This window comes from Athene noctua, chromosome 26, assembly GCF_965140245.1.
Source record: "Athene noctua chromosome 26, bAthNoc1.hap1.1, whole genome shotgun sequence".
In the NCBI taxonomy this organism is placed as follows: domain Eukaryota; kingdom Metazoa; phylum Chordata; class Aves; order Strigiformes; family Strigidae; genus Athene; species Athene noctua.
In genome coordinates this window covers 5,377,061-5,389,693 of record NC_134062.1, presented here as the reverse complement: position 1 = coordinate 5,389,693, position 12,633 = coordinate 5,377,061, and the positions used below count along the sequence as shown (strand labels likewise).

Sequence of the window (12,633 nt, the reverse complement as noted above, 5' to 3'; positions counted from 1 at the left end):
CCTGGGACACAGGCCAAGTCCCCAGCCGGTCCCAGGAGGCTCCGGCAGCCCCGCTCGGCGCACAGCATCCCTCCCAAACCACGGCCAGGACCCCCCCAGTGCCCCCCAAGACAGAAATAGAGCTGCTCCTACCTGAGCGTGGCACTCTCCCCTTGCCGCACAGTCACGTTGTCCATAGCTTTGGGGAAGGTGGCATCTCCACTGCGCACGGGCACTCCTGCGGGCACAAGGAAGAGCAGCCTGAGACAGAGGACGACTAGGCACCTCCAGGGCAGGGCTAAGCACCCACCGACCCCCATCCTGGGCAGCAGGGACTTTTCCAACAGGCAAAAAACACACCCGACAAGGCCACCAGGAGCGAAAAGGGGGTGGGGTGGGGGGGGGAGGGAGGAAGAGGAGGGATGGGGTGCGTGTGTGTGGGGACGGGGGGGAGCAAAACCACCGGGGCGAGCGATGCGGAGCTCCACGGAGATCAGGAGAACCCCCGGCAAGGCAGCCTGCGAGCACTGAGCCTGCCGAGCGGCATCCGGAGGGAGTCCCCAGTATCCTTGGGTGAGGGAGGAGGACGGGAGGGCCGGGGGGGAGGAGGAAGAGGAGGAGAGAAGGTGCAGAGCAAGAGATGAAGGTCACAGATGTGTGTCTGCTCGAGACGCTACTTTAAGATTCAGTTGGGCACGCGCTGCGGAGATCTGGCATCAAAAGTTTATAACCCAAGAAGGAAACGTAAGTGTCTCTGGCAGGAAAGGGAGGGCGGCCATAAAAATAGGCTGGGGGAGGAAAACGGGCTTGGAGTTGGGTTGTTTGCCGGCTGTTGCTCTTTTGTTTAAATCATTGAGGGAAAATAAAGATGAAGACCAAAAAAAAAAAAAAAAGAAAAAACCCAAAAAGCTCCCCAAAATGCCGGTTCTGTCGCAAGATCGAAACTTCCCCGCGGAGCTGCAGGCGATGTCCCCACCGCCCGGACGCGAGGCAGAGCCGGTGCTGATGCTCCTCGGCTCCGCAAAGTGGGTCTCCGGAGCCACCCCCCCGCCGCCCCCCGCTGGGGGCTCGGGGTGGGGGGGGCTGCTCTCCCAGCTCCCCTCTCTCAGCCGAAAAGCGGGGCGCGGGGGAGCGGGCGAGGAGGTGGAGGAGAAGAAGGAGGAGGAGGAGGAGGAGGAGGAGGAGGCAGCAGCATCCCAGCCCCAGCGGCGCGGAGGATGACTGCCCGGGGTTGTCATGGCAGCGGCTCCATCACTGACCGGCCCTTTGGCTCCCGCACACCCCCCACCCCCCCCAGCACCCAGCACCCAGCCCCCAGCACCCGGGCAGGCGGGGAGCGGGGCGGTGGCAAGCACCTCACACGCCAGCCTTTAACCCCTGCCGCGCCACGCTCCCGCCGAGCAGAGGGACCGAGGATCCCACCGGCCAAACCGGGGGACACCCCCCCCCCCCTTTTTAACCATTTCCACCCCAGCTGCAGAAGGGGTTTTTCTCATGCGCAGTTCCCCCTCGCCGTAGAGCCCCCGAAGACGCCGCCGGGCTCCCTTGCCCACCCCAACCTCCTCACTGCATCTTTCGCAGCATCTTTTTCCGCATCCACCTGTTGATGCAGGGCTGGGACCGCTTTCTCCCCTCTGCCCGCAGTGAGAAACCGTGTCCTGCCACCATGCATTTGCCCCCCTGGATGGTGTAAGGCTGGAAGGGAGCCCCTGTCCCTGCTGTCCACACTCCCCAATACAGAGAAACGTTGTAGTAGGAAGCCCGAGGGCTTTCCACCCTACCGGTCACAACACTGGCAACACATTCCCTCCTTTGGAGACACCAAGACACCACCGTTTCCCTCCTCAAAGAGCAACCAAGGGCACCAAGACCTCGGTGACCACCCAGACACATCTGTCTCTGTGCCTACAAAGGAAAACCAACCTCACGCTGCCGTCTCCCCCCAGCCTGCTGTACAGTTCCTCATGCCCAAGCCAAGGCAGGCTGGACCTCAGTTGGGTGGATGGTTGGAGGATGCCTTCCTCCAAAGGGCATCTGGCTCTTCTACCAAATATATCATGGGGAACATGCCCCTTCCAGGGGCCAGAGGAGAAGCCTAACACCCAGTGAAGGAGTTTTAGCTATTTTGGGACTCCAACCTCACCCAGAGACCCAAACACAGCTGCTAGAATTGATAAAGAGGTTTTACAAGGGTTTTTCAGTGATCCCAAGCCCAGTTATCAGCATTGCAGGTCCTTTGTACATGGCAGCGGGATGCAGTGACCCTAAATACACCACTAGCCACGGGCTAGCACTGCAGAGACGCGTGCTGGCTCCCAACACCAGCTATGGCTGCAGGCACCAGAGGGATGCTCACTGCAGCTTGGATAAATAGGACAGCCTAGGAGTCAAAGGAAGCACTGAGAAAAGCAGGGCTGAGTTTTCCATCAGAAAGCTCTTCCACTGCCAAAAAGTTGGCTTAACCCTGAACAGGCAGGTCGGCTGCTTCAATGCCAGGCATCCTTCGGTGGGGGGATGGAGAGGAAGGACACCCCATCTCCCTCCCAATCTGCTCCCACCCTGGCACAGAGGAACCGTGTCTGCTGGCAGGGAAGGAGCAGCAGCAGAAAAGAGTCAGCACAAACCCACTGAAACCCCCCACCAGCAAGACAGCCCAACCCCAGGCGCTGCTGAGCCCCGTTCAGCAGCAGGATGAGCTTTAGGATGCTGCAGGCACCAGAAGCTCCGCTGGGTAAAATGCTTACCCCTTGGGATAGGAAGCTGTGAGACAGCGTGCCGTAGCAGAACGCTTACCAGAGCCGGTGCAATTCAGGAAAGGGGAGATTCAAAGGGGAAAAACGCCTGTCTGCCTCAGAAAGAGCCTCTGAGGAGGCTGGAGAGACATGGCTACGTGAACAGATGTAAAGGCAGGGCATAAACAGACAGACAGAGAGCTAAACTGGCTGCTGCAGACAGCTGGGCACAGGTAGCATATATGGGGCATCAGGGAGGGGAAAGAGGGGGCTGGAAAGGGAATATTCTACATGTTTACGTAACAGAAACCTGCCTAACTGGGTAGAGACCCAACAGCCTGAAACAGTTATGCAGGAGACGTGTCTCACCTCAGAGACCACTTTGGGCACCCCACAGCAGGTACAGCAGCCAGAGCAGCCTCTCCTGCTCCCGTCTTCTGGACCACCCCCACTGCCCAGTATCTCCCAGTCCCACTGCTCTGATTAACTCTGCTTCCTGAGTGAGCACAATGCCACCAAATGAGGGGAGCAAGCTGCAATGCCGGGGAGAAAAGGGCAAGGGGAAAAGAACTCGAAACCAATCCAGGAGGCTGCAAAATCTAGATGCAAACACAAAGTCAGCAGACAGGAAAGCAGAGCCACTCTTGTGCCTAAGACAGTTTGCAGACCCGAGGTTGCATGGGCTAGTCATGTGGGTGGCTTCAGTTCAGGTCCATGTCTAAAAATACCGCCTAGCTGAGAGGGACTCAGGCTGGCACAGGCCCTGGGGGCATCAAGCATATGGCAGTGGCGGATCCTGCTCCTCACGGTGACGTTAACAAGCCCTGACCTTCTCTCATCATCCCAGAGGCTCAGAAAGAAACCGAGACTGCAAGGACAAAGTCCTTCCACCTCCCTGTCTCTCACCTCCCAGCCGATTGTCAATCTCAGCTTTTATTAGTGGTGCAGTTTGGCCTCCATCTCCCTCAGAGATTTCTCCTTCGTTGCTCTAATCAGGAGCTTGCAAATGTCAAGAGTACAGGCCTGGAAGTAATTAGTGAGGGACTGGAGCTCGGGGGCCATGCAGCAGCTCAACGGCAGCGTTGCTCCGGCACCGCACTGGGGAGCAGCCTGCAGTCACTGGGACCTATGGACGGCCACCCTGAACTTTATTCTTCAGCCTCACTGCTGCTCTTGGATTATTTTCCCTTTCTCCACAAAGCTCAGGGTGTGCTGAGATTCCCTCTGAGCAGCAGGGAGCAAACCCAGCTCCCTTGAGATGAGCTGCAGCAAGGTACGGGGGGACTCCAGTGACACTGGGACCCTTTGCACTTGGCCAGTGTCACCTCCCTGCTCACGAGCATCCTTTGGGACACTGCCTCTTCCAAAAGAGCTCCAAAGAGTATTTCTAACTCCTTTTAAACAAGACACAGATATTCACAGCCTATGGCCTTTCCACAAGCACCCTGCCTGGGTAGGGGAATGCTATGAAGCACAGACACAGCTGCACCAGCAAGATGCACTTCACACCAGGACAGCAGCTTCTCCTACAGAGGGCACAACCACCACGGCCTCACCAAAGGGGAAAACACGGTCCTCAGGAAGCAGAGCAAACTGTAAAATCTGATGACAAGGATAATGGGAAATAGCTCGCTTTTCTTTTTCTGAGATGAACTTTGGTGTCTCTAAGCCATTCCGCCTTGTTCGCAGCTGAAGGGGTTAATGCTGCCCCAGGAAAGCAAAAAACCCAGCAGAGCCATAAGGGAGAGCAATCCTTGGAGCACCTGGGCTTGTTTAATCAAAGAGCTAATCCTTGCTCCCAGGGATTCGCCCTCCAGCACTGGTGGAAGTTCTCCAGATCTCCCTCTGGAAAACCCAGACAAGCTTTTTCAAAGACGCCGCCGCTCCTCTCCAGTCCCAGTCCCCCGCTTGCAGACAGCTGCTTGGCACTTTCCAAACTCAGGGCTCTTTTAAGGCATCTCTCTCCCAGGGCATGTGAAATTTCTAATCCTGAACATCTTGGCCACACTATGTGGCCGAGATGTATGTAACACCTTCACGGCGAAGAGAGAGAGCTGCGTCTTGTTGGTACCCTGCTACATACAGATGGTGTCTGGGCTCGGGGCTATAAGAGTTTTAACTAATATCTTTCTGCACTATTATCCCCTCCTCCCTTTTCTCCCACCTCCTCTTTCCCTCCTTCTCTCCATCTGTCCCTACCCCGTCTCTTCGCCACCTTTTCTCTTGCACACTTGCAGCTGCTAATTTTTACCCAGCATATTTGGCAATCCATCCCGACACCTCTTCCCCCACACCCTGCCGCCGCCCTGCTTCTTGCTTTTCCCGTTTGCTGCCCAATATTCTCATTTCTTCACCTGAAAGCAAGAGCGTGCACGGGCAGGAGGAGGACGCAGACCCCATGCAAAATAGCGCAGCAGGGAGAATCACATCTTAGTCCCCAGTTAAAGCTGAGCATCCGGTGGTGTGTGGGATGGGGGGTACAGCAAAGCATCACCCTCTTCCCAGGCTGAAATCCTCAGGAAAACTGTTCACAGCTGGATTGACCGCTGCCTGGCCAATGGCACACGCGTAGATCTCCCCCTCTGTCACCTCTGCCTGCCTCCGGCAGAATTTATTTATCCCACTTAATTTTTCCAGTTGTTTTATCTTGTTTTATCTTCACACTAAATCAGGCTCTCTCCACAAACTGAACTTTTATTTTCTGTGCTGTTACATTTAATGCATTTTATCGCATGAATTTAGCGAAAAAAACCCGCTGAGGTAATTGTGAAAAAAATGCAGCCTATTCTTCAAATTGATCGCTGTGCTTGAGCTCGCCAGGGCAGAAAATGCAAACTCGAGACTCATGCTCCTTGCTAACACCCGAATGCTGGACTGGTTTAGCAGTCAATGCCCAGGTAGCTCCTCCGACACCATCCTCGCGCCCTAAATGACAGCACAAATCCTCCCCACTTCCATAAAATCCTTCTAAGAACATGCAAACCCAGCCTGGGGTCACACTGACAGTGTGGTGAGGCAGGTCGTGGTTCAGGAGGACCTTCAACACCCGCTCAACTCCACAGCTGTGGATTTTAACGGGATTACTTTACACTTAATGCTCAGCGTGCAGCTAAAATCCCCAGCTGAACCAGAGACATATGGCACGCTTAAACTGCGTGTAAACCTGACAACTGAAAATCAAAAAGGAGGCAGCTCTGAAGACACCCACCTTGTGGAGTTAAAAGCAGCCTCCCTCATTACACCAAATATTAAAGAAAAAAAACAAAACAAAACAAAACCAGCTCTGAATACACCCTGCGCCGCTCAAGTAAACTTAAGCAAACCTCGAAGGGGCTGGGACACCCGGGTGCGGCAGAACCATCACAACATCGCCCGAAAAGCTTGAAAGGCGAGGATTTCATTTTCCAGCAGTATTTCTGACAACGATCCAAGATTTTTATTTTTTTTTTCCTTTTTCCTAAAGAAAGCAAAATGTTAAGATTTTCTTCGCGATGCCAAGATTTTTGTTGTTGCCATTCCTGTTGGTATTTAATGCATTTGGGCAAGTTTTCAACTCCCATGCGGTCTTTCCCTTAAAACCTGACTCTCTAGGGAAGGGGCGAGGGGGGGACCATTACAGGCATGCGACATTTTGCTTCATTGCCAAAACATTTCCATATCAAAACAGGCCAAAGTTCAGTCTACTTCACGGAGGACATTGTCTTGCAAAAAAAAAAAAAAAAAAATTGCCAGCTGATTGCCAAAGAGCATAACAAAACCCCCACCTCGTTGCATGCTCCCTGCCAGCCTCCATCAAATAGATGCCTCCAGGAGCCCATTCCTAAATTTCCCACATCCCTGGGAAGCAGAGGAAAAAATCAGACTGGGGCCAAAAAGAGGGAACTGGAGCAATATTACCCCAAAAGGCCATGGGTTGGGACAGGGGGAAGGGTTACAGGGGAAGGGCTGCTCCATCCACTCGTGGTCCAAAGTCTTATTTAGAGGGAAAAGAAGGAAAGTAAGTTATGAACAGCCCCAAAACCCCTACATATCTTTTCTACAGAGGGAGGGACACAGACATTTTTCCCAGCTGCACACACCCATCAGATCCAAGGAAGCACGAGCCCATCACGTATGCTGGGCTTTGTAAAATCATCTGCCAGCCTAGAGAAAGCCAAAGGCCATACGTGCACTTGGGTGCCCACCACCCATAAGCATCTTGGGTTCACCCTAAACGCTGACTCAGCACCAGGAGGCAGAGGACAGAGTTTGGTAAAAGCCGCAGGAAATGTTCAGGTGTCACAAGCTGAACCTGAACCACGGGGAGAGGGAAGAGGGGGAGCAACCAGGAAGAGGCCATGCACAGGATGGTGGTCTCCAATTGAGGGCACTGGCCACCCCAAGGTCCAAGGGGCCAGAAGCAAGGACAGGCCTGAGGCATCTCTGAGATGGAGGAGTTGAAGGAATCACAGAACCATCTGGGTTGGAAAAGCCCTTGAAGCTCCTCCAGCCCAACCATGACCCTCACCCTGACCGTTCCCAACTCCACCAGATCCCTCAGCGCTGGCTCAGCCCGACTCTTCAACCCCTCCAGGGATCCCGGGGACTCCCCCCTGCCCTGGGCAGCCCATTCCAACGCCCAACAGCCCCTTCTGCACAGAAATCCTTCCTCAGAGCCAGCCTGACCCTGCCCTGGGCAGCTTGAGGCCATTCCCTCGGGGCCTGGCGCTGGCTCCTTGGCTCCAGAGACTCATCCCCCCTCTCTGCCCCCTCCTGGCAGGGAGTTGCAGAGGGCCAGGAGGTCTCCCCTCAGCCTCCTCTTCTCCAGACTGAACCCCCCCAGTTCCCCCAGCCGCTCCCCAGCAGACCTGTGCTCCAGACCCTGCCCCAGCTCCGTTGCCCTTCTCTGGACACGCTCGAGTCATTCAATGGCCTTTTTGGGGTGAGGGGCCCAAAACTGAACCCACTCATCGAGGGGCGGCCTCACCAGTGCCGAGCACAGGGCTCAGATCCCTTCCCTGTCCCTGCTGGCCACGCTAGTGCAGATACAAACCAGGATGCCATTGGCCTTCTTGGTCACCTGGGCATCAGATGTGCAGGAAGATGTGCAGATGGGAATGAGCTCTGACAGCAAAGGAGCCAAGCTGGGTTTGACCTGATTTCTCCATCGTTAGCCTCATACTCATGTATCACCTAATGACTTCTCACTGGGACAAGGTGTGAAGGCACAATCACATTCCCAAATTAGTCCAGAAGCAGAAGAAATGCCAAAAAAAAGAGGATCTTGACCACAGATGACTTCACATTGCTGAGCCTGGGCATGCAAAGTGCATTTGAGCCCTATCAGCCATTAGAGACTAGAAACAGAAAACAAGACCTGGGATTTACTCCGGCATCTACCACGGTCTCGCCCTGACCACGGGCAAGGCAGTGAGCCTCTCAAAGCCCCCCAGCTCCTCCCCTCTGCCAAGTGGGGCAGGAACATTTCTTCCCTCTCCTGGGAACATTACAGGGGTCGTTTCATAAAGGCTTGCAAAGTGTTTTGTGAGCTCTTAACTGTATGAATAAAAGAACAAACAAATAGTCTATCCTGTTTCTAAATATGAAGCCATTGCATAGCCTCTGGGCTTATTTACAAAATACAGAGACATGGAAATGATCAGAGCAGAGTTGTGCCACCTACGCTAGATGCTGGAAGAGGGAAGCGCCACATTCTTGGTTGTCCTGGGAGGCTCAGAAGCGGTGCCTGCAGCACACGTTCAGAGGGTGAAAGAAAGGAAAATCATAACTAGCCATTCTCTGCAGCGTGCACTGATATTTTTCACACCTGGAGGACATGAGAGCCACCCACCTCTAGGTTTGTCAGCTTGGACCAAACCTCTGACCTGCCTCGGTGTTGGCAGAGTGGCCAAGACAGCACGATTTAAAGATGAAGAGGGAAGGAGAGAGACAAAAATTCGTTTAATTACAGAGATGAATGGGAGCTTGAAAATCTGCCTTCCCTTGCAAGCAGCGGCTTGTGACCTGCAACACGAGATGCACTGCAACACTGCACTTTGTGCTCAACATGCCCACCACGCACCCCCCACCCCTCCAACACGGTCCTCTCCTCTCAGGCAAGAGAGTCTCCAATGGCCCCGTGGCTCTCCCCACAAAACAACACACTCTTGCCCTGTCTACCACCACCCCGGAGCAAGCCCAGGAGCCTTGACACACTCACTTTCACACCTACACGCCACACCTGCTCTCCCAAAACATCCAGCTGACGTGTGTGAACCTTCAAAACATCTCGCTGATGGGGCAGCTGGTTTGCAGGAGCTCCCAGCTCCTGCCTGCACTGCCTGCTGGAAGGGGCAATGGTAGGAGGGCTGGGAGCAGAGGGGAGTCGAGCAGAGTCTCTGCAGAACTGGGGAGGAAAACACCCCCGTTCCCCCCTCTTGCCCCTGCACCCTCACCACCGCAGTGCTGCTGGGCGGGTTTGGCAGTTGTGTTAAGCAGGTAAAGGTCTAAACGCTTATTCTCAGCCTGTTTGAACTACCCAAGCTTCACGGGCTGCAAGTCTCGGGAGAAATAAAAATTCTCAGTATTTTCAGTCTTTCCCCTCTGTGGCCAGTGCAGATGATGTTTTTTCACCTTTGAAAGTCTTGCTTCTAAAGGCTGAAGCAAGGGGAAAAAAACATTAGGTGAGGGAAGGATCTCAGTTCCTTCAGGCTTTGGAAAACTTCCCTGAGAGTTTGATTTGAGCTGTGGGTAAATGCCGGTGCAGGTCCCTCGCTATCTGAACCAGCGGATGCGCTCTGTGCGTGTCTCGTTGCTGATTTATTCCCAGCGGTATTGGGCACAACGAGATAAATATGCAAGTTGCAAAGCCGGGGTGTGGATGTGAACATCTCCATCTTCCTAGGTCAGTTTTAATTCATCTTTTAGAGTCAGCCTGGTCTGAGCCATTCACTTCTGACTCCAACCCAATTCTCCTCAAAACCCGGGTCTATCTGAATTCTGGGATTAAAATCTAGGTTTGCAGCAAACGAAACTAAGCATGCTTTATGAAGAAAAGTAACCTTGGGGGAGGGTTTGACTGCAGTTTCAAAGGCTGAGCAAGGTTTCTGTACACAGCACTGACTCAGTTCTGCTTGCTGTCAGCAATCCCTGCTATCTCCAGGTTGCTGACAACCCGACAATCTCCGATACCGCAGTAAGGAAACAACCTGCAAGCTGCAAATCCCGTTATGCCATTTTGCAGAGACAATAACCAGGTAGGAAAAGACAAAGGAACCCAAATACCTTCAGAGAAAGAAGAGACCTGCCCAAAGCCACCCTGGAGTCCCCAGGGTCCCTCCAATATGCACCGTTCCCCATGGATACATGGCTTTGGAGCATCCTAGGTTGCCACCAGGAGCTGGCTCGCCCACCAACAAATAGCCCTGAGGCTCCTTCGACCATATTCAGGGCAAAACCCCTTTTACCCAACAACTCAAACAAGGACACATGGCTGCAAAACCATGACCGTTCCCAAAATTATCTTCCCAGGTGGGACAAGGTCAGTGCAAGACACCAGGGTCACCCTGCCCAGGGCTTTTCATCCCCAGGTAAGAGCCTCAGAGAACACGATGAGCTAGAGAGCTCCATCCCTCGCCCGCCCAGCCTGCATCTCCTCACGTACGTTATTATTAAAGCCAGCATTTGTCATGTTAAGCAGCTGTTCCAACATAAAGCAAAACTGTCAAGAAAAATATGAGCGTTGCAGATGGGCGGCATTTTCTTCCTAACTGCTTTATTTTTATTTATTTGTGTTTTTTCCCTCCCATTTCCTTCACCCTTTAAAACTACCCCTGCTATTGCAGCTGGCTCTGCAAGCCACCTTCCTGATAAGCAGCCACTTCCTCACTTCTTCTGGACTTTGCAGGCTCTCCTATTCATTGTTGTTTCTCGCTACAAATTGGCACTTCTAAAGAGATTTCCAGGCCAAGTATTAACCCCCTCCAGAGCTCAGCCACATAAACACACACGTTATTTGTCAAACGAGAGGAAGGCAGTCAAGCTGTAGGGAAATTTAAGTGACTTGTCTGAAACAGCACCGAGGAGCGAAGGCAGAGGAGCCGAGACAGATGTCCCTAACTGCCACAGGACCTTCTCTCTTCCTTCCAGCCCCGTCTGCAGCCAAAACCCTGAAATCCTCCGTCTACCTGATAAATCAGCAAGCGCAGGCTCCCTTTCAGAGCTAGAAATAGGACCCCGGAGTCCTGACATCACATGGCCATATTTAAGCACAAAACAAGGTTTCCTCTCGTTGCAAATTCCAGTCCAAACTCCTTTAGAAAAAGGTTTATAGAGGTTTTATTTATTGTCAACTCCTGGATGATAAAATGAGGCCACTACAAGTCCTATTTATTTCCCACCCTCGCAGGAATCGGAGGGGCTGAGATGTGAAACAAATGAAGGGCTCCAGCACTGACCCTGGGCTCATGCTGGTTTGCAGACCGCTGGGTGATTATTTTATAATAGCTGATAGCATCTGTGATTTAATGCAGCTGTTAGAAATTAGCAAGGACTCCATCGAAAGCGTCCCAGTCACTCACGATAACAGGCTAATAAATCATTCCCCTAGTGCTCCGTGGCATTTATGGTTCTATTTTAGAGATGCAAAGCATAGATCCGGCTGCTCTCCTGGATTTATTTTTATTTATACTTTTAATAATGCAATTAAATAAATAAATTTAGGATGTTGTGACTCTGTTGCCAAAAACAGCACCGATGAGAACTTCCCCTGCATGACTTCCCTTCGTTATTTTCTTCCCACTAGCCAATTAAACGGCAAACAAATGGCTCCAAGGCTCCTCCAAGATATTGTTTCCAATGCACGGGGTGAAAAATCTCACACCGCTGAAATCCAGGGGAGGCAGGAAGGGAGACAGGGGAAGAAAGGAGAAAGCTAGGGTGGCTTTCACTCTCCTCTCCATCCAAATTTCCTCCCGTCACACCACAATCCCGGACGCTGCATTTCATGGAGGCATACGCCAATACACTCACAGTTGCCCAGTCCTCTACTAGTCACTAAAACCAGCTTTATTATTTTCCTATGGGGTAATGATTTGGGGTGTTCCCTACACTCCTGAGAAGAATAGAAAAGCAGCAACTTCCTCCGTATCTACTTACTGTGCCTGTAACCTGAGCGCTTAAAAAGCTCCCCTGAAATAGGATGCCTGATGCCGGAGCAGAAGGAGGGTCTCACGAGGCCGGCTGGCCAGCCTGGCATGTCTTTCTCCATTGAACCACATCACGACGGAGCACACCCTGCCCTGTCTGTTGTCCCTCCAAATAAAACCAAGGGAATTACATTTGCTGCCTGGGATGATGTGCCTGGTCCAGACATCGTGCTTCGGAGAGAATGGCCAAGGGAGGCGGGAGCACCACCGCGGAGAGGGAGCTAATCATGCAGAGATGGATGTGAGCTCCAAAACCTTCCTTCTCCCTTGCAGCACGAGGGAAGCGCCACACTTTGCGGCGTCCCAGATGGCTCCACAAACCTCACAAGGAGGAGCAACACACCCCTCGCCCTGCCTACCATCGCCCTGGTGAGCCCAGGAGCCTGCCTCTGCCTTGACACACACACAAATTTGCACCTACGCACCTCTCCCAAGGCAACCAGCCGACGTGCATGAGCCCTCAACACATCTCGCTGATGGGGCAGCTGGTTTGCAGGAGCTCTCAGCTCCTGCCTGCTGGAAGAGACAGGAGGGCTGGGAGCAGAAGGGAGTCGAGCAGAGTCTCTGCAGCATCCTTGTATGCCAGAGAGAGGTCGTGATGCATCTCTCCTGCTTTTTCCCCCTAAATGAACTCCCCGCACCCGGCATGTCCCGGAATACAATGCGCCACAGATTGACAGCTTCAGGGTCACAGCTGATTTCAAAGGGGTTTTCTGCAAGGTTTCACCGGGCTCGCA

The 12,633-nt window shown here is 53.1% G+C and overlaps 1 protein-coding gene across 3 annotated transcripts in view; it reads right to left on the bottom strand.

Moving 5' to 3' along the window:
• OPCML (opioid binding protein/cell adhesion molecule like) overlaps positions 1-12,633 on the bottom strand; it is a 301,102-nt gene that overhangs the window by 108,088 nt on the left and 180,381 nt on the right. Inside the window, exons 1-2 of one of the 3 annotated variants that reach the window (XM_074927440.1) lie at positions 657-1,107; positions 133-217 (exon numbers count right to left, since the gene is read on the bottom strand). In XM_074927440.1, the coding sequence (XP_074783541.1) occupies positions 133-176 (44 nt within the window). In that variant the 5' untranslated portion in view covers positions 177-217; positions 657-1,107. Of the gene's footprint in view, positions 1-132; positions 1,108-12,633 lie in introns of those variants that run through there. The other 2 variants (XM_074927439.1, XM_074927438.1) reach the window with 2 other exon arrangements.